The sequence below is a fragment of the Crotalus tigris genome, unplaced genomic scaffold (assembly GCF_016545835.1).
Source record: "Crotalus tigris isolate CLP2741 ecotype Arizona unplaced genomic scaffold, ASM1654583v1 scf7180000017903.3850313, whole genome shotgun sequence".
In the NCBI taxonomy this organism is placed as follows: Eukaryota; Metazoa; Chordata; class Lepidosauria; order Squamata; family Viperidae; genus Crotalus; species Crotalus tigris.
The window spans coordinates 3,404,306-3,426,828 of NW_024096713.1; the positions used below are offsets into that span (position 1 = coordinate 3,404,306).

The following is a 22,523-nucleotide window of genomic DNA, read 5'->3' on the forward strand; positions in this document are numbered from 1 at the left end:
CGGCACTCAGAGCCCTCTCTGTGGGCACATGCGCCGTCGCCCAGTCCTAGGCCTTCAGCTGGGTTTTAGAAAACCTTTTCGCTTGAGGCCTCTGCTGCCATGTGCAAAAAAAAAAAAAGTTCAATCAATCAATTTCAACTTCTCGGGGAAAAAAAAGATCTTGCAAAGTTGGAATTGATTGATTGAACTTTTTAGTCCCACCCAGTCTGCCGTTACCACCACAGCCATGCCCACCCAATGGGCCACACCCACCTGGCACTCCAGATGCATAAGTGGGTTTTGGGTTTCAGTTTGGGCACTCAGTCTCTAAAAGGTTCGCCATCACTGTTTTAGGGCATCAGGCAGGAGGCAGTCATGTACAAGCCCTAGGCAAAAAACACCTAATTACAATATTCCCTTTGCACTGGTCTTTTAAAATCAGGACTCCTGCTCAGAAGTATTTTGCCCTGGAGAAGATCATAAACAAGCAACCCACAACAAATAAACAAACAGGCAAGAAAAGAATGCCTAATATCAATAGTTAATTCATATGCCGGATGATACAACCGAAAAACTTATTAAGATTTATAAACACTTCAAAAATTTAAAAGGAGTCAGAAAGTAATGGAGTAAAAATCATTAAAGTTTATTCTCTACTGAATGAAATCAAAATAAAAAAACTGAACAAGGATGGACCGACAATACATTACGGAACTACAACATTTTAATCTGTATACAGAATTACGATTAGCTAGAAAGCCAATTCAATTCTCCGCCTCTATCCCGCGTCTTCAGTCACACGAGCCCCTCCCTCGCTTCCGTATTTACAATCCTTCCTCTTCCCTCCAATTCCGTGCTTGCATTGTGAGCGCACAGAGAGCAGCCACTCAATGCTTTCTCCATGGCTATTGGCCTGAAGGAGAACAGCCCCGCCCAAAAAACACTTCAGTATTCAGATTTTGAACATCCTTGACAGACGATAGGTCGACAAGCCCGTCTCTCCCTCCCCTTATCCAGTGTACAGGGGCTCCTGAGGGAGCTCCGCGCTTCCGCTATATGGGGGGGGGGGAAAGAAAGGGGGAAGTGGATTCGGTCTCCTCAATAAAGATAATCGCGCACACCGTTCGCACCCCCGAGAGCCGGACTCCCGGCACCGCCACCTGTGCCCCTGACATCCCGTGGCCTCAGGCGGTTCCCACATCCTCCCCGAGAGAAACAAAAGTTTAGCAGGCGGGCAGGACCCAGGAGAGGAAGACTTCGAAGTCTCCGAGCCCGCTCGCAGCGGCTCTTAATCATACACGGGAGGAGGGGGAGAGGAGGTTTCCGCCCAAGAGACGCTGCAAGGAAGGCGCCTTTCCATTCCTGAGCAGCCTGGCACGGACGGCGGGCGCGGAACTGCAAGCGCCGCTCTTCCTGGTTCAGGCTCGAAAGCAGCAGCAGCGGCGGCGGCAACGCTACACGGTCCCTTCCTTTGCCCCGACAACGGCGGCGCCCTCCCCAAACGCGCACGGACGCAAAGCCCCACATTGCGGGCGCAGCGCGGTCAAGTTGCTAGCGCGGACAACACGCCAAGGTGATCACTTCCTGGATTCGTCCTCCCTCCATTACTCCAGCGGTAGTGCCGCCCCCGAGAAGAGCCCGCGAGCAGCGTGCGCAACCTCCCTCTCGCCTGGCCCACCCTTCGCTGCTGCTTTCTTTTAGGCCACCCGCCCCGCCGGATCACGTCGCCGCTTACCGGCGCGGATGAGCAGATCGAGCTGATTCGTGGGCCCCTCATGCAGGGAAGTCGCCATGTTTATGCCGCTGGAGCGAGCGGCGGCGGCGGCTTCGCATTGACCCGCAGGGGCTTCCTGGCGCTCGGGGGCGCGCGCGCGCGCAGCCCCGCTTAAACGACGCGCGCGCGCTTCCGCCGCCACACCAGAATCAACGGGGGCCTCGCTCGGCCGGAGTCTCCTCTGCACGCTCGCTCCCGGCCAGCCACGCAGAAGCCAGCGCTCGGCTCGCTTCTCGCCCACCCGCGTGGAGAGGCAAGCGGGGCCCGCGGAAAAGCGCTTCCTCTGAGGCAGGGCGCACGCGATCCTTCCGCCGCCAGCCTCGCAGACAGGAAGTGTCGGGCGGGCGCTCAGCTCGCGCCCTCCCCTCCGGAGCCAGAAGCGGGGAACGAGCGCGGCGGGTCAGGTTAGCGAAAGAAGAGAGGAAACGGTCCTCTGCTCACCGCCGCGGGAAGGGATCCACCTGCTCCCGAAACTACCCGGCTGAGCTTTCTATTTCAGGAGGTCCGGCGGAGCTGCTGGTTTCTCCTTTACTTTTCGCATCTTCACGAATGGAGAAAGGGAAGACGTGGCCATAGATGAAGAGCCAACTTTTCATTCTTTCTTCGGCGTGGTCGCACTTCTTTGGCACGGTTGCCTTCTGCTCCTTCCCGTCTCTTTGCAAGGCGGCACACGGCTCGCATCATCGGCGGTTGTTCAAGCTTGCACCCTACATTGTCCCGAGTTGTGGAATCCTGAAAGAGTCGAGTTCTGTTAAAGCGCTGCAGGCTGTGAATTAAGAGGTGCATTACCATGAATGCGATGCACTATTTTGTGTTAGTGAGTTCCACGGTTCGGCACACTTACGACAAGGCAGAAATCTTTTTTTTCTTTGACCCATGATGTGAGCAATTGTTGTGTACCCGTGAGGAGGAAGAACAGAATTACAATAAAGTATTATAAACTGTCAATACAACAAACAATTTTCAAAGATTGTGTTATTCCAGTTATTTTCAAGCATACTTCACTCACTTAAATGTTTATTCCCTCTATTATTGACAACAGTTTGTAACTCATTGCTGCCCAGCTTTTGTCTACATCAGCAGACAATCTGGATGTCGTGCAAATAATTTGCATTTTCTTGCATGTAGCTTTTTACCTATGACACAAAACTGATAGATGAAGTGAAATATTATGGAATTACATTCAAGAATGACTGTGGACCTGTTTCTAAAATTCAACCACTAGTACTGCCCATAACATGGTATTGTAAACAATATAGTATACACAGGTTGCAAAAGTATGTCACGTGTTTTCTGACTTCCAATTTCTGATTTAACATGAATTCCCCCAAAGTTTACTTGGTTTAATGGATTTTTACCTAATATTACTAATGCCACAAGTCTTACAACAATTATCAAAGCTCTTGCATCAAATACGTTGCTCTATAGAATTTTCTTTTTTTTTTACTATTCAATTATATACATTAAAAGGTTACTGTCAGAAAAAGCATTAGCAGAGAAGGGAAAATAGCTGCTTTTACTCAGTCTGAATCCTCTGAAGCCAGTGACTCACCAAAATGTATCCACACTTTTGATATTTTCAAAGCTACCCCATATAGCTTGTGAACATGCATGTTATTCCACCCAAGTGACCTAGAAAAAAATTCAGATGTTCACAATAATAATGCTTTTAAGTCCCATGCAAATATGCTCCAATGGGACTTACTCTCAATTACACATGTACTGAATTGCAGCTTTAATTTATAAAGATTATTTAGATAGTTTTCAAAGCAATTTTAGAACTAAGGAGAAACTTCCTGACAGTGAGAACAATTAATCAGTGGAACAGCTTGCCTCCAGAAGCAGTAAATGCTCCAACACTGGAAGTTTTTAAGAAGAGACTGGACAGCCATTTGTCTGAAATGGTGTAGGGTTTCCTGCCCGAGCAGGGGGTTGGACTAGATGACCTCCAAGGTCCCTTCCAACTTTACTACTACTATTATTATTATTATATAATTTCACTTCCTGACAAAGTACAAACATCTACTAATTGCTTAAATCAAAAAACTGATTTCCTGGACTTGCCTTGGCTACTCTATAACTTTGCATATAACTTTTAAAACAGAGTACTTAGGCCCATGTAAAACAATGAGCTTGAGTATTTTCTCCATTGCACTCTCTTTTGTGCAAAAGGGACAATGGGTGCCTGCAAACAGGCAAGGGTAGCAAAAGACATCACATTTGTGTGATACAGTGGTGGGATTCAAATATGTGAACAACCGGTTCTCTGTGTGGATCCCACTTCCGGAAGTCCATTCTGGGCCTGGGCAACAAAAAATTAGCTACCAGTTCTGCCGAAGTGGTGCGAACCAGCTGAATCCCACCACTGGTGTGATGCCACAATTTACCTACTTGTGTTAGATGTTGGACATGGTTCTTAATTGCAGCATTGGTGTGATGGCCTCACTTGTTGCAGATACTGCTGAAAGAAATAAACTAGAATTTGGGATGATTGGGTGGGGGGTGTTCAGCCATTTCTTTTTCATTAATATAAATCAGTAAGCATGGTTTAACATTCCAGTGTGTTAAATAACCAAACAATTCCAGAACGCATATTGACTCATTTAATTGGCTAGTTTTACTTTAAACAAGCTTCCTATTCATTCATAATGACAAAGCAAGAACCAACAAGTTCATCTTTGACTTTTTTTCCCCTACTAAAGCATAGGAAAACGAGAGGCATATACTCAAGCTCAGTGCTTTGCAACACCTCTTCTGTATGTGTCTCCTCTCAAATCAAGTGACTACATGGCCAAGTCCACAGGGATTTCTTAGCAAAAGTACAGAAGCGGTTTGTCACTGGTTTCTAACAGAATAGTTTTTTTCATTCCCCAGTCTAAGTTACAGGCTTAATATTCACCAAAAGTTCTCCATCCAAGGCTAATCAGATAAGACCTGCTTGGCTTCTGAGTTCTGACAAGGAAAGCAAGGTTGCTAAAACTCTATCATTTTTTCATTGCCACTGAATAAGAATTCCTTGTTAAAGCTACCTGTCAGATCTGTCAAAAATTAAAACTCAGATTAAATTATACATTTAGAGAGATTCCTCATTTCCTTATTAACACATTTTAAAGCACACTCAGTTGTATATAGACTAGAAAAACATTTTGAATATTGTCATTAAACATCAATGATAAAACAGTAATCTTACAATATTGCTATTTTACAAAACTTGTGATTTGGAATCAAATTTAATATTCAGAAAAATAATTTACATAAAGTACAACTATAATTAATTTTAACAAATTGAAAAATCCAAAGGAAGAATGCTAAATTTATATTTAGATCATTCATGCAAGTTTGGAGTAGGATTTGTTTTCTGTAACAATTTTAAGTAGTATAAGCAGTCTGGAAAAAAAAAAGAAACTTGTTTTAGAATATATCTGAGAATTTCTTATTAATGGGAATAGTTTTACTAAATATGTATAGTTATAGACAACTAGGAAAACATATACATACCAATGTTGTTCCAGAGCAGTTTTTCCCCTCTCATAAGGTAAATCAAGGAGGATTGTTTAAATATCCATGTTTCATCAAGGTCTTCTTCCTCCCTGTGGCAACAATATTTTAAAGTTAAAAGAAAACTTTATTTGTGCCACAGGGAGGATTTCTGATGCAATATAAAGAACACAGAAAAGGAGACAAATATTTAATGCTATCATCAGATAAAAAACACCTTTCTCTGGTATCCTGAAAATAACAAATTCTGGAAGAATTACGGTAGTGGAAACTTTAACAATTGCATTTTATCTGAAGTTCTTCAAACATCAAACCATATTTTTTTATTTAAACTGTGTCTTGAAAAATAACATTATATATTATGTCAGTTTCAGTCCTGAACAAATTGTTTACATAGATATTAAGAGAAATATTTCAAATGTATATCTCTTAGAACACATTGTTCATGGTGCAATATAGTAGGTTGGATCCATCTTGTCCCTATTTTGAAGAGATGGCTTCTTGCTTTGATGAAGGAACAATGGAAATAGCCCATTGGAGAAAAGTAGGAAACAATTTTTGGTCATTCATCTTTATCCAAGGGTCTGAACCAACTTCCCTGTACTACTGCCTCTATAGTTTTAGGAGATCTCTCTCTTCTACAGAATAAGAGGAAGGAGAAATCAATAAAAAGAATTATCTTATGAAGGAACTCTGGATCCAACTCACTAAAAAATACTTCTACAAAATTTATTTTCTCAAAGCACAAAGTATTAAAACAGGAATCACACATCTGTCAGATATGTAGTCTAATTACAGTACTTTTATATAATTTACTTATTCGTGATAAATTATATCATTCATGATAAAATCTAAGGGATCATGTAAAACAAACTTTGAGAATTCTTGTACTAAAGAAGAGAAGAATGTTTATAATGTTTATATTAAGAAGAATTTTGTTCAAGGAGTCTCAAGATGAAATTTTAAATTCTTATCTTAATTGAAATATTAGCCCATCTTTTATACAAGCTTGATTTTCACTAACTAAAAGATACTGTAATTAATATAAATTGTTGCTTCTATCTAAAACCCAAACTTAATCTTAAAAGTCAACATTATTTACTATTAAAGTTCTAATTGCAACAAATCTTTGGGGACATGCTGCTAAATAAGCATTGCTTTGTGCAGTAACCGTTTGAAGGTACAAAAGTGCTGAAAAAATAATTTTGCAATCAATGTGTGTTCACGACCTTTGCAGCATCTCTATCACAGTCACACAATCACCATTACAATCAGTATGTTTTGTCCTGTATCTGACACATTTTTTTCTTATTTTACTCACACTCAGAACACCAAGACTGCTTAAACCATCTCTTCCAGAACTGCTTTTCTGGGGGGGGGGGGGAGTTCTTCCCCAAAAGGTGCTAACCAAGTTAACATGCACAGATCTGTGAATTTAATTGGCTGGCTGGCAACTGCTTCCTATAAGTGAGAAGACTTTAATCACTTTCATACTTTCTGCTTTTGTTTGCCTCCTAAATGGCTTCTGGGAGCATTCCTTTTGATGTGTGCCTTTGCGTGCCTACTTACTCTTGCAATCCCTTCCTCTCCAATGAATGTAAATACAAACATTAATTTCCTTCTTATTCATTATCCCAGTATAGGGTTGAGTATTCTAGAGGTTGGGATGAGGAAAAAGGAAAGCTGAAGTAAAATCATAAACACAGTTGTGGTCATATGTATTTCCACTTAATAATTACATCATCTAGAAATTGAGTTGCCAGTCCCAATTGTGTTGCTAAATGAGTACTACCCATAACTCACAACACTACTGCAGTTTCACATTGAAGTATTATTTTTAAAAAGCCTATTTTAGAAAAAAATACTTCCATACTTACCTCAACACTAAATTTATATGAATGCAGATTAGAGATTTAGTGAGATAAATATCTTTTTTAACATTTTAATAATAAATAGGCCAACTGTCCAGCAATACTGTCCCCTTCAAATCTGTTCATATCCCATAGGATTGTTGATACTTCCTTCAAATAATTTTTGCATTTAAACACTTTTTGCTGTATTTCCTAAGCAGTCTGCAATTTGACAGAGAGCAGTGATATTTGAGAAGCCCCAAAGCTATCTTGAATATCTAATAAGATTATGCATACAAAATCTTACACTAAGGAATTTTTTAAAAAGTTTCCCCCTGTCCAGTTGTGATCGACTCTAGGGGCAGTGCTCATCTCCATTTCTTAGCCAAAAGAGCCAGCATTATCTGAAGACATTTCCATGGTCATGTGGCGAGCCTGACTATATAATGAGGCACACAGAAAGCGCTTACCTTGCCACCAAAGTGGTACCTATTTATTTACTTGCATTTGCGTGCTTTCAAACTGCTAGGTGGGCAGGAGCTGGGGCAAGTAATAGAAGCTCACTCTATCACACACCACTCAGGTTTTAAACCCAGGCTGTCAGATTTCTAGCTGACAAGCTCAACCTTTAACTGCTGAGCCATCACTTATTTTAACTCAGTGTGTTAAAATTCAAAACTGTCTTTTTGTGAACTTTAATCTCTAATTACATAATTAAGCTCCTTAAAATGACAGAGTACACTTTTGGGGCTTTGGAATATAAATATACTGTATGTATAAAAAGGAATATTGCACTTGTTTGATCTTTCACAAAAAAATTTCCATATCACCCACTTAATTGAAATCTGAAAGCATAATCTGTTCCTAAAAGACAGGACTTAAAGGAAGTGTTTAAAAATATATATTGTATTAGCACAGATCCAAATCCCATGAATGTCAATATATAATCTCAGCACATTAAATTGCAGTATTTGCTTTACAAGCCAGACGAATATTTTATAAATAAAGCAATCTCTTGGTATATCTTAACTAAAAACACAAAAAATAAATTTTCATAAATTGTGTTAGAGCTTTCTTCTGCAAAAAATTCAGTATAGCCTCAATTTAATATGGTTACAGGTATAGTTAATATAGTTAATATATAATACAGTTACAAATAATCCTTGACTTACAACCATCTGTTTAGTGACCGCTCAAAGTTATAATTATACTTAAAAAACTTATGAGTTTTTCACACTTAACAACCGTGGCAGCATTCCCATGGTCACGTGATCAAAATTCAGATGTTGGCAATTGGCATGTAATTATCACAGTTGCAGTGAGCCAGGATCATGTGATCACTTTTTGCGACCTTCTGACTAGCAAAATCAATGGGCATATAACAATCATGTTAGTAACTTAACAACTGCAATTATTCACTTAACATCTGTGGAAAAAAAGGTCATAAAATGGGATAAAACTCACTTAACAACTGTCTTGCTTAGCAATAGAAATTTGGGGCTCAAGTATAATCATAAGACGAGGACTACCTGTACTGTAAATCTAAATGTCTGTTAAATCTGAATTTATGTTTTTTATATCAGCTTAGGACATTTATTTGCATAGCTACAAAATTAATCTAACTAATGTAAAATTATTGTAAATTGCATTGTTTGCAATAAAACCTGACATTATTCTGTTACCTTGAGAATTTTATAAAATATCCATTACACAGTATATTTAATGTTTATTTAACCATTGTTCATTTAATGTTTTATGTTCTCACCAGCTATTCATGCTAAAATTATTGAGGCTATCAAAGATAAAAAAATTAACCAATTCACAGATGCATATACAAATTTCAGTGAGTGTACTGTAAAATCTCAGCTTATTGGACCTACATTTAACTGGATCTCAGCAAAGAAAACTTTTTTGTTCAGACTTCTCCATTTATGAGATTATTGTCCATTAAATTGTCCGTTATATCAGGATTATATAGAAATGGATGCCATATATATCAGTGATATAATTGTGCAAATGATGCAAACTGACATCTTTTCAGATATAAAGGATACCTTTCGCCATTTTAAATTGAAGTTTTATTATCATATATGTTTGATTTTGACTATTGTAGTGTGTTGTACAATTTAGTGTGCAATGTGAATCTAGTTACTATTCATCTATAAACTATAATTTATTACTTCCTGCAAGATGATTAACACTCAGTTAATCTTAACTTATTTGAACCCTAAGTAGCAATATTTTTAAAGCAATATATTTAACTGACTAATACCTTCTTTTAAGGCCTGCTTACACAGAGCAAAAACTAAATAAAGGGATCTAATAAATCTTGAAATTACAGCTTTACTTTATGAAATTGCAGACTACTATTTTACAGGTAGTCCTGAACTATTCGTTAAGCAACCGTTCAAAGTTACAACAGCACTGAAAAAAGTGACTTATGACTGGTCCTTGCACTTACAATTGTCACAACTTCCCCAGCCACGTCCAAAATTTCAGCAGCCAGCAGCCAGCATGCATTTCTGATGGTTGCAGCATCCCGAGGTCATATGATCACCATTTGCAACCTTCTTAGCTGGCTTCTGACAAGCAAATGGGGAAACTGGATTCGCTTAACAACCACTTAATTCACTTAACAACTGCAGTGACAAAAAAGTTTGCAAAACTGGGTGTGACTCACCTCACAATCGCCTTGCTAAGCAACAGAAATTCTGGTCCCAAATGTGGTCATACATTGAGGACTACCAGTATTGTTTAAAAATGGTAATATTTCATATTTTCCTATCATGCTACCTAAGAATGCAAAGTAACTAGCATTATATTAAAACACTAAAATAATTTTACATCCAAATAAATTAGGATTCACTATATATTTAGTTTTGCAAAATACTATTACTGAAACAAAAACAGCAACTATCTCAGCAAAAGCTATCTATATTTTGGAATACAAACTAAAAACTTACACAATAAATAATTGAGCTGGAATGTGGTGCGTCATATATAACAGTGAAATTATTAAGTTTTAGATTCTGTAGAGTTTTGTTTGTTTTTATTTATTGCTCCTATTAAATGGATCAGGGCAAATTTTAATGTGATTAAAATGTTAAACAGACCAAATAAGTTTCTCACTTGTGGCAAAGTATTTAAAGATCTACCTGTTTTCACAGTTTCAGTCTCGATTTCTTGTTCTTCTGCAACATCTTGTAGCAGGTAAGTTTCATCATCATAAACAAAAATCTGTGCAGCATATCCTTGTTCTACTTTGGCACATGGTACTGGCTCTACAATCACTGCTGGATATTCAGAAACTGGTTCATTCTCCTGTGGAAAACAGTGAGAAAGATAGTTATAATTTCACCATCTTAATCCAAGCAACATTTTCTGTTTGTAAATCTATGTCTTTAATCTAGTTTTACAAATCAATCTAGATATAATGTATGAATTTGAGAAAATACATCAGTGTATAAAACATGCAGGCATTATTAATTTCTCATTAGATGTGTAACAAATCTTGGAAAAACATATAATTTTTACATGTACTAGCATTTTATTTTCATAAACTTGGAAGTGACCAGGTACATTAGTGAAAGAATAATCAGAATAGAAAAAATAATATGGTTCAAATTTATACTGTTAATATTTTTATATTATATTACATTTTGGTCAACCCATATTGGTGAACACACTCCTGACTCCTGTTTTCCCCAGAATAACCCTGTAAGGTGGGTTGGGCCAAGAGAGAATTCTTTAATTTCAGTGAGATAATTAAATTTATTCAAGTTTTTGGGTTTTTCATTAAATTGTATTTTACATTTATATGCTACCTCTCTCTGGGAAATTCAAGGCAACATACAGAGTATCCTGTCTTCTACTTTTTCTCTGCAGAATGAAGCCTGTGAAATTAGCTGGACTAAGTGATAGTAATTGTCCCATGACTGAGGGAAGACTGCCTCACAGTCCTAACCCAATATCTTAACTACTACTATCTATAATTTGATTGTTTTATCTTCTTTCTAAAATACATTTTGACTTTACATGAATACCATACAATTTCTCCTATTTTCTGACCTGAATCTGTACTCCATTGCTGTCAAATTCCAGGCTTGAACTTCCATTGTGAACCACTGCTGATGTCATTGTACATTCCTTGGATGTATTGCAAGGCTAACAGCTAACAATTTTCAAGAACCGCAATGCTGACTGTGAAGTATAAGAGGTCCACAAACCAGGGGGAATATTTCCAAAATTCAAATTCTCAATACTGGAATAAGAGATCCTGAGAGAAAACATAAGCATTAATTATTCAGTGTTTTATATGCTAATGCTTCTAAAAGGTGTACAATGTTGAGCAATACCTAAATGTGTAATTTGCACAACTGAAATGGGCAACTTGGTTAAGAAAAGTGATCGTTAAGTGAAGCCACAATTGTGCTTATGATCTTACTTCAACTTTCCTTCACTTTATACATCTGTGAAAGTTATAGTGAAGTAAAGTTACATTTTCATTGCCACTGTAACTGTGAAGGATCATTAAAAAAGGCAATAGCAATAGCAATTAGACTTATATTCTGCTTCATAGTGCTTTACAGCCCTCTGTAAGAGGTTTACAGAGTCAGCATATTGCCCCCAACAATCTGGGTCATCATTTTACCAACTTTGGAAGCAGTGGTGGGATTCAAATATATGAACAACCGGTTCTCTGTGTGGATACCGTTTCCAGAAGTCCATTCTGGGCCTGGGCAACAAAAAATTGGCTACCGATTCTGCCGAAGTGGTGCGAACCGACAGAATCCCACCATGCTTGGAAGGATGAAAAGGTGAATCAACCTTGAGCCAGTGAGGATTAAACTGCTGGCAGTAAGCAGAATTAACCTGCAATACTACATTGTAACCACTGAGCTACCAAGGCAATAGCTAAATAAGGAGTAACTGCATTTGAAAAAGTATTGATTTGCCATCTCATCGTTTTGTTAAAGTTTGCATGTCATCCACAAGCATATGTATCTTGTTTAAATTTTCAGCTACTTTAAAATATTTTTAATATTGGTTCAGAAGTTATATTACTATTCAAAAGTAATTAACTATAAACCACTAAGATGAATTCAAAAAATAACCTAGAGATATTTAAATTAATTTAAAAATATTAATATTCATTGCTTATGAATAAGCATTTGCTGTAGCTATATATTTATATACAATGCTAAAGTGGCTCAATTCATAGTTTCTGTCATAATAATTCTCCAATGCCAACTGTAATATTAAATAATTAATTTTATTAATGAAGTACAAGAAATAAAGGAAATAATAAAGCACTCTATGATTAATCCCATCATATTCTGAGCGCATCAGTAGCAACTATAATTTTTTGGGGGGGCAGAAGTCTAACATACATTTCACACATATATGCATATAAGGTGGGAAAGAGGATAGAGAGCCACTTTGTTATAGTGGTTAAAAAGCCCAGACTAGAAACAAAGAGATAGTGAATTCTCATGCAATCCATCTCAAAGCCAGTGGGTATCTTGGGCCAGTCACACTGTCTCTGCCTTAGGAAGACAATGGCAAACTATTTCTGAAAATATTGTCAAGAAAATAAATGGACTTGCTCAAGCAATCGCGAGGAGTCAAGACTTCAAAGCACATACAGAGAAACACATACACATACACATGTATAATAATACTAAAAGTATGCACTGTTCAAACAGTTATAAGGATGGTTGTTTCCTGTTGTTAATGCCAGTAAAAAATATAGCTTTTCTGTCTTCCTTTTACCATGTCCATGACTGATAAAATGCTATTGGTCAACAGGATCCTGAGGATGTTAGCAGCCATTCTGATAGAATGCTACAACCATTCAGAACAATTCCTATAGTGTGTGAAAACTATACTTCTATCTTTAAGGTCTCTGGATGATGATGGGAAAACTAAGAATATATAGTGATATTAGCAGAATCATTTTGATAATAATAAACTTGGGAAGAACTCGATGGTGGATAAAAATGCCGAATCTGCTCTGAACATTTGTTTGTGCAACAAACCAGAATAATAATAGGCAATAAAACAATCACATTATATAATCACAGAGCTGAAAGGGACCATTTTGGCTGCTGAATCCAATCTCCTGCGTAACACAGAAAATCAAAGTATTTCAAGATATACTTTTTATAAAACACTTGCTTCAATAATCAGAAAAAAAGAATCAGAAAAGGGCTAATGCAATTTCCTGTCTATAAGTTCTCTGCATTTACCAAAAGTCTTCATGCAAAGAGACTACTTCTAGAAAAAAAAAAGTTTCTACATGTGGCAATAATTTTAATAAAATATTTTATATATAAAACTATGAAAGCACAAATCAGAAGTGATAATTACAATTCTTCACATTTTCTTATTTGAGGAAGGTCTAAATAGGGAAATGTGGATGAATAGCCACATCCAAACAGTGAGTACACTGTGGTGCAGAAGTCTGGCTAGACCAGGGGTAGGCAACCTTGGCTCTTCTATGACTCTGGTGTTGAAGTCCATGAGTCATAAAAGAGCCAAGGTTGCCTACACACGGCCTTGACCATTTCACCAGCTCAAGATTGACTCAGCCTTCCATTCTTCCAAGGCCGGTAAAATGAGGACCCAGACTGTTGGGGGCAATATGCTGACTCTGTAAACCACTTAGAGAGGGCTGTAAAGCACTGTGAAGCGGTATATAAGTCTAAGTGCTATTGCTATTATAGGCATATTAAGACCTGGACAAATTGAAACTGGATCCTTTTGTGGTTCTGGTAGTCCTCTCAGACAAACAGGACAAGAGTAGTACACAGTGCATTCTTCTCCTTCTAGCCTGTATCCTAGCTTGTATGCCAACTTATCTATCTTCCAACCACCCTTATTTCCCTTACTTCCCTGTGCTTGAATTCAAGTGTGGCATTCCCACTAAGTTCCTCTGATCCTTTCCCCCTCTTCTTTCCTTTAAGTGCTTGCATTTGCTCATTGCTCTTACTCTATCTTTCTTCCTTCCCCTTAGCTATGCCCAATGGTCTTGCCTTTTCACCATTGTCTTCTATTCAGAATGGACCAAACATATATTTTGATCTGATCCATACTTTGAGTATGAACTACTCGAAACAGTGTTCTGTGCATGGAATAGCCTGTGCACAGAACATTTTACACCTCTTTAGTGGCTAGCAACTATACAGCATATAAATTGAACTAAAATATAAAGGGAAAGATAATTAGCTTTAAATAGGTTAAACATACTCAAAAAATTACTCTTGCAATCATCACTGTACCTTTCTACTACGGATCAACAGAAAACAAACAATAGAAGGGATCATACCATTTCCTCCTTCAAGACAGACAGTGCCACCCTCACCCTCAAAAAAATGGCATCTGGATGTTACCAGATGGATAATTTCAGAATAAAAATGAAAATACCAATAGAAAATAAAATGATAAAATTGTCAAATATAGTCAACTAGGACACATTCTGGTAGAGATGTGAAATCCCTAGAGCAGGGGTGTCAAACTCAATTTCACTGAGGGCTGCATCAGCACTGCGGTTGCCATGGGGGAGCCGGGTGGGTGTAACCATAGTGGGTGCAGCCTACTGGGTGGGCGTGGATGGAGTGGGTGTGGCCTACTGGGTGGGCATGGCCAGTTCTACATCATTCACATCAAGGGTGCCTATGGGGGCCTGGGCAGGAGTGGGACAGATCTGAGGGTCTCTGGCAGAAGGGGGTGGGACTGGGGCAAGTGCCAAGGCATGGTCCACTGGGGCAAGTGCCAAGATGGCCATCACAAAATTGTACATTGGCTCCAGGCTGGCCTGGGCTAGGGCCAAGGCAGCGGGGGCCGTTCCCTCACTGTTTCCAGGATGGCCTTGCAGGCCACATGAAACCACTTTGTGGGCCGCATCCAGCCCCTGGGCCTTGTGTTTGATATGTCTGCCCTAGAGATACAGAAAATCAAAGGAGGAGACACCTAGGGAACAAACAGGTTGTACAATGAATGAATGAATGAAGATTTCTAAGGTCAAGGAAGAAAGAATAAAGTGTGGGAAAAGGAAATTTCAATTAAAAATAAAATAGTATTCTGTATAATTACAGAAACTTTAATAAAGAGAATATACTCAGAATCAGTCTCATTATAAAAAGAAATGTGACACACAACAGACCAGCTTTCATATAGGAAAGCATCTAGAGCAGATGAAATGCCAGCTGCTGAATTATTATTAAGGTGCAGGAGAAGTTACTGCTCTATGTCAGCTAATGTGAACCAACATTGAATAGCCTAGAAATAAGATCAGTGAATATACCTACACTGAAGAAAAGAGATACAAGACAATGTAGAACTTATTGAATCATTGTACTAATTCTCACACAAGCAAGAGTTTGCTCAAGATTTTGCAAAGATTAACATAGCCATATATGGAAAAATGCCATCTAAAGAGATAGGTTTCATAAAAAAACGGAAGGACATAAGATCAGATGGCTATCATAAGATAGATAATAAAAAAGCAAGAAAATATAAGAAGCAGCTTCATCTTTGCTTCATTGAATACAAGAAGGTCCTTGTGTAAATTACACCAGAATGTAGAACATACAGTGTTAAGAGTACTGGTTATGCCATAATGCTTGATTATTCTTGAGGAAGCTTTATAATAAACAAACTACAGAAAAAAATGAGTTTGGAGAAACAGAATGTTTCAGAATAGTGAAGCAAGTAAAACAAAGTTATGTATTTTGCCATATATATTTAACTTCCACTAGAAATGCATTATAAGAATGCCGGGACTGCAAGAGATGACAGCTGAAATCAACCTAAGAAGTAAAAACAGTAACAAATAAGATAGACAGACAAGCATTATTGGATTAGCTGCAAGTAAAGAAAATTTTAAAAAATGCATTACACAAGTAAAACTAGATGTGAAAAATCTGAATTAATGTTAAAAAGAAAAGGATAATGTATTATCAACTGACCTGCGCACTTCATGAACTTAAAGTCAACAGCCAAAAAGTGAAGATGATAGATACTCTAGAAACCGAAGCAGTACAAGCTTATACAAAATCATAGAGAGAATTCAAGTACAACAAAGATCAGAATGCTAAAAGTAATAGTGCTTCCATTAATAATATATGCCTGTGAAAACTGCACTGAAAATTATAGGTGTGCACATATTTGATTGCTGCGAGTAATGCAGACTACAAAAGGAAACATTCAATCCCAGACCAAATAAAGAGTAATTGCTTTCTTAAGGCAGTGAACAATCAGCAGAAAGTCACATTCTTTAGATAGATGATAGAGCAGAAAAAATATATGCTTGAAGGCTGAGAAAAGTAGAAAGAGGGAGAGACCAAGGATAATATGAACAGAGTCAAAGAGATTGCTAGAATGTCCTTTAAAAACAATCATTTATTATTAAAGACAAGTCAAGAGAGTAAGCATTTGCCCATTCAATCACCAGAATTCAAATTCAGCTTAATAATAACTAACTCCAGCAAGCAGGAGAAATGGCTCAAACGTTTTGTAAATGAGACTGTAAGCCACTGGGAATTTAAACTCCAATCAATCACAAAAAATATACCGCTCCTAGAAAGTACTAGTTTCATATCTGTCTTACTCATATTGAAAGCCATCTCATTTGCCTAACCATACAGTACTTAAAATCTGACTGCTGTTCTAAATCAATCACATAAATACAGAGATGTCAGTACATTACTGTAATGATAACTTAGTTTCAGGCCTCCAAAAGATACAAAACATGATTCAGCATCTGTAGTGATCCATTAGAAAAAATACAAATTATCCAAAATTAAAACCCATTCCTCCATTAGGAACTGAAAAAAAATGTTGCACTCAATCTGTATATTACTTTCAATTCTTTGATCAAGTCATATGTCTAGGAAGTCAAGCACAGTAGATGTATTATGTCTATATAAAGATAAGGAGCATCCATAATTGTCTCCAAATCAGATTAAAATTATCACTCTATAGAAAAATGAGGAAGTCCACCTTGCATCATTCAGACTCAGGTGGTTTTTAAATATTTTTGAGGATGAGTTGAGTCAAGCAATTACTAATGGCCAGCACAGCAGAGAGACAGTGGCAAATATGAGAAGGTTCCAAGTGGTACCTAATTACTAACTATCCCAAAGCAGCCCACAATAATTACAATATCCTGGTAAGAAGATAGCCAGCAAAAGGAAACACTCAGTAATCATTTTTTTTATGTCAGGACTTTTTTAAAACAAAAAATAAATTCAAACATGAAGCTTTCTCCCAGATAGAATTGCAACGACATTAAATATTTTTTCTATCTTATCTTTGCTTAAAATCTTCCCCTCCCCCCCTCCAAAAAAGGAAGTGTGATGAACTTAATTTAAACAGTTGGTAATGTGGAGAGATCAAGGAAGAACAGCACGCAGCAGGGTTAACTCATGGATCATCCTCCAAAAGAGATTATTTAATTGCTGTAACATTCTTTACCGTCCAGGATAGTAAAATTGGATGTGATTCAATTAATGCAATTGTGGTAAAAAAAGAGGATTTGATTTTTAACATTATGGTTATCTATAGTTCTGCAAACGGACTCTGTGATAAGTTTACTGAGATTCAGTCAGAGCTGCTGGAGATCAATACTCTGATTATTTCTCAACAGTTTTCACTAAATTAAAAGTGAGGTAATTTATCTTTAATTGGACCATCCTAATGGATACCTTATCACTGTGACAATCCCAGATGAAGACTGATCAAATAATGATCAAACCACAATATTGACTCTTAAATATATGCATAGGGTTTTCAAAGTTAACTTCTGTTTAGAACTAGCAAGCTGACACTAAAAATGAGAAGAAAGGAAAATATGACCCGCATATAGAGAAAAAAGAATAGTATCGTATGAAATGATAGTGTAATTATTTTCAGAGGGGAAGCCTATATTATGGGGGGGGGGAGTCCTCTGACCTCTTATAGTACAAATCCCTCCATGCCTATCCTAAGGTCCAGTTGAATTCAGGAAGAAGCATTTTTAGTATTAAAACTGTAATTTTACTGTGTCATAATTTGTAGATTTGAGCTCATTTTATCATATGTAATGAATATTATCCTAAAAGAGTGAAGAAAGGATGGTAAGAGTAACTCATACTATTATAGTGATTACATTTTGGAGATATTTTACTTGAGTGTTTTCTTTTTAAAGCTTTTTCTTCTACTTCTACAAAGCACTGTTAAGGTCTACGCCAGTGGTTCTCAACCTTTTTAATGCCGCGACCCCCAACCGGTCGTAAGTCAAGGACTACTCAACCGGTCATAAGTCAAGGACTACTCAACTGGTGCAGCACCGTTTGCAGAATGGGACTTTTGGCGAGCTCAGCGGGGCAGAGACAGCCTGGACAATTCCTACTGGCTTTTGAAAGCCAATAGAATTAGACTCTATTCAAGAGAGTCTATTCTATTGGCTTTCAAAAGCCAATAGAATAAAAAGGGAGTAGCACAGCTAAGGAAAAGGGGGGGAAAATGGCAGACTGCGTTGTTTGGCGACCCCCGTGAAATGATTGTTTGACCCCAAATGGGGTCCCGACCCACAGGTTGAGAACCACTGGTCTATGCTATTAAGGCCAAAGCTAAAATATAGCCTTTTATTATTATTTTTATTTACCACAAATATTAGTGTGCCCATTTTCAAATTCTATTTGACCCCATTTGTCATAAAGTAAAGGTCTGGTTATACACCTTACATGGACATTTATATAAAAGCAACTCTCTTTGTGTCTAATAACAAGTAATACTAACAAAATGATATATAGATTGCATCTCACTAAATGTGTGGTTTGCTACTAACGCACACTAAATAAAAGCTAAAGTACAATCTATTCAAAGTTAAAGAACATTCAGAACCCACTCATATTAATTAAACCAAAAAAGATTAAACCTTTGTCCCCTTCCAGATTTATACTTTGTTTGATTTATATATCAAGCAAGACATATTACAGTATTTTTAATGTGAAAACTATTAAACTATGTTGAATTTCATTTCCTTAAGATTGTGAGTTTAGTGTTATGACTTCTCATAAGAATCAGATTCTTCTCTGATTCAAAATTCACAAATGAAATTTCTAGACAGATGCCATATGCTAGGTTACAAAACAAAACAAAGCTATACTTATGAGCTAGATAAAAAGAAATCCTTCCCTAAAAACAGGTATCCTGGGGAAAAAGTTATATGAGATAAGCAAGAGAAGTGACAGGATGGTTTAATATGAAATTATACTGACCTCTTAATTTATACTCAAATTAATGAAATAATGTTAAAAAATGAGACACTAATACTAAAAATGAGAAGGAAAATATGGCCTGCATATGGAGAACTGGAGAAACATGGTAGAATCTGGAGACAGTAGAAGAGAAAGAACTAGAAATATTACAAAATACAAACATGCAAGTAGAAGTAAAGGACTATGGCAAAAGACAGCTAAGATAGTATTAACAATAGCCACCTTGGTTGTATTCCCAAAACATGTGGAGCATTACTCAAATGTATTTTATCTTGTGATGATAACTAAACCATCAAACAACATCTGCCTATCCCAGGTCTTTGGGAAGGATTTGATAGGTAGATAAAAATGCCAAATCTAGTTTAAAAACTGCTGACTATTGGACAAACCATAATAATAATAGAAAATGCTCTGGAACTTTATAATTCAAACAGACAAGCACCTGCCACATAACACCGCAGATTTAACAACTGTCGATATTCTGAAAGACAGAAAAGTCTGGATAGTGGACATGGTATTACCCAGAGACAGAAGAATAGAAAAGAAAGAACTGGAGAAGATAACAAAATACAAAGACCTGCAAAAAGAAATAGAACGACTGTAGCGAAATAAAGCAAACCAAATAGTAATAGGTGCCTTAGGTACAATCCCCAAAAATATGGAGCCCCACTTGAACACCATCAGCATTGATAAAATCACCACCAGCCAACTGCAAAAGGCAGCTTTACTTGGAACATAACACTCACTTTTCAAATGTTTTCCCATGAGAATAACTCTGTCAAATAGGTTGAGTAGAGATAAAAATTAACCACCTCACAAGGTTGTTGTTGTTGAGATAAGATGAAGAAGGATCTTCATGCAAGTGCCTTGAGCTTCTATAAACAGGGTAGGTTATCAAATGAACAATGCAAAAAATAAATGTAAAAGGCAAACCCTCTTTTCAGAAACAAACAGCAATTGGTTCTTTTTTTGTTTTGTTTTTATAACCAGTGCTGCTAGAAGGCGGGGGGGGGGGTCATCTCTTTCAGTTTTCCCATATTCCAAACAATCCGAAGCATGACTAAAAACAACACCGTAATAGGGAGCCAGCAGTAAAGAGAAATTGGTCAGGATGCAGTTACAACTTTCTTGTGTAGCCTGTCTTATAAGACGTCGCAAATATTACTAGGCCAAGATTATTCAAAGGTTCCGAGGTTGTTGTTTTGCAATTTAACAGGGAGGGGGAGGGAAAGCATTGTCACAATTACCAAGATGGTCTGTCTAAGCAAGGCTTTTTCCAGTACGTGCGTATGCAATGCTCATCCGGGAAATAATACGAGAAACCGAAAGTAAAGGCTTGGGGGGGGGGTAAAGCTAGGAGGCAAGTCATGTCATCCCAATTGACAAGGAGACCGGCCGAAGCGGCTTCATTTCCCGGCAACGAGGGCCTCGCTTACCCACTTGCACTTCCCCTTCCAAGACGATCAACAAAGCCAAGCCTGCACCGGGTGGGGTGGGGGGAGGGGAAAAGAAGATATTTTCACAGATTTCCCTTTGAGGCTTTAAGGACAATTCCTCACCTCTTCTGTTTCTCCTTCATGCTTCGCAAATTTCGTAAATATTCCAATTAGAGGCGAGGGCCGGGGAGCGAAAAGACTCTGCTTCCTTTCCACCCCAAACAAAAACCTGTCAGGCAAAACCTTCGCTGGGTGAAACCCTCAGCTAGCTCAATCAGATTTTCCTGCCCGTCGCCGTCTTTCCTTCACTGCACATTCTTGTGTACAAAGTTGCACAATCGCCTTTTAACTGAGAAGGAAAATTACAGTTCGACGGACCGACGGTGGGGGTGGGGGTGGGGGGGAAGAGACTTTCCAGAGGCAGTTGATGTCACTCTCCCTTAATCGCTCCCATAACGAACATACACACCAGCACTCATGTAAACCGATTAATGCAAGGAAAGCTGGAACCCCCTCCCACCTCCCTGAGATAACCCTCTCCACAAGCCCCGTGGGACCGCCTAGCCTGAGACCAACCTAGTCTGGCCGCTCCGGTCACCCAGATCACACACTCGCCAACGGACGGAGAGGGAAATGGGGCGGGGGTTCAGACCGAGATCGGCTCTTCTTCCCCGCGGGGATTCCTGCTAACGGAATCTTTCCCCGCTTCTCATTCACGGGCCCGCGGAAAGGGGGACCAAGCTAAGCGAGGGCTCGCCTTTCTCTGCCGCTGCTACCAAGGCCGGCTTCAGCCCCCGAGAGCCGCTGCCATTTCTCTCTGGGCCAAAAGGCTCCGGGTGTCGCCTCCGACGGCGCGGACCGGGACGCCGCGAAGGAGTTGCTCCGTCTGCCCTCCCCTTACCTTGTTTATGTGTCAAACGGAAGCGTCGCCCTCTCGCAGCAGGCCGAACAGCGGCGGCGGGAGACAAACAGCCGGTAGCGACCGCCGGGAGAGACGCAGCTCCGGGCGGGGATGAGAAAGACGAGGGAGGGCTCCTCGCGAACAGCAGCGGCGAGAGTAGCAGCCGCCCAACGCGGGGGAGGAGACACTGGGGAGGGAGCTGGGCCCGTGCGACAGAGCGGGCGGGCGGTGGGGCTGGCCTTTTCGCTTGCCTCATTCACCCGCCGGCCTGCCACTCGCTGCCGAGAGAATTACGCGACTCCGGGCCTCGGTCCCCGTTTCTGCACATGCTCACGCACCTGAAGCGCTTTCGCTGAGCGGGCACCGGCGCCCGAGAGCCGCGATCACCGTTACATAAAGAAGTGCCACCGCTGCCACTGCTGGAGTAGGGCTGCTAACATCCCGATTTATTGTACTGCGTGTTGAGGAACTGAATGTGAAAGGACCGTCAATTTATCTTCGTCGGTTGCTATAGAGGAAGGACACGAGGAGGAGTAGGAGTATTATAATAACATTTCTGGAGGTCGGTTCAGTTTAATAATAAAGAGAATCGATACTTTTTCGGCTCTTTTGGCAAGGCTTTTACATTTCTATGCTGTCTTTCTCAGCAGCAAAAATCTGAGCGACCACTGGACGGTGGTAAGGGATTTTTTTTCTGCATCTTTGCTACATTTAGTGGTCATCGGGATTTTAGCCTAGAGATATGCCTAAGTTCATCTTTCATATACTGTATTCTCACATTTCAGTGAGGTATGGGAGTAGTCCTCGACTTCCAATCACAAT

At 39.0% G+C, this 22,523-nt stretch overlaps 1 protein-coding gene across 9 annotated transcripts in view; it reads right to left on the reverse strand.

Annotated features, from left to right (window-relative positions):
- ELF2 (E74 like ETS transcription factor 2) overlaps positions 1-22,166 on the reverse strand; it is a 45,134-nt gene extending 22,968 nt beyond the window's left edge. The window contains exons 1-3 of one of the 9 annotated variants that reach the window (XM_039344386.1): positions 21,702-22,166; positions 11,170-11,377; positions 10,257-10,422 (exon numbers count right to left, since the gene is read on the reverse strand). In XM_039344386.1, coding sequence (XP_039200320.1) covers positions 10,257-10,422; positions 11,170-11,238 — 235 coding nt within the window. In that variant the 5' untranslated portion in view covers positions 11,239-11,377; positions 21,702-22,166. The other 8 variants (XM_039344389.1, XM_039344387.1, XM_039344388.1 and 5 more) reach the window with 8 other exon arrangements.
- Between the last annotated feature and the right edge of the window lie 357 nt (positions 22,167-22,523).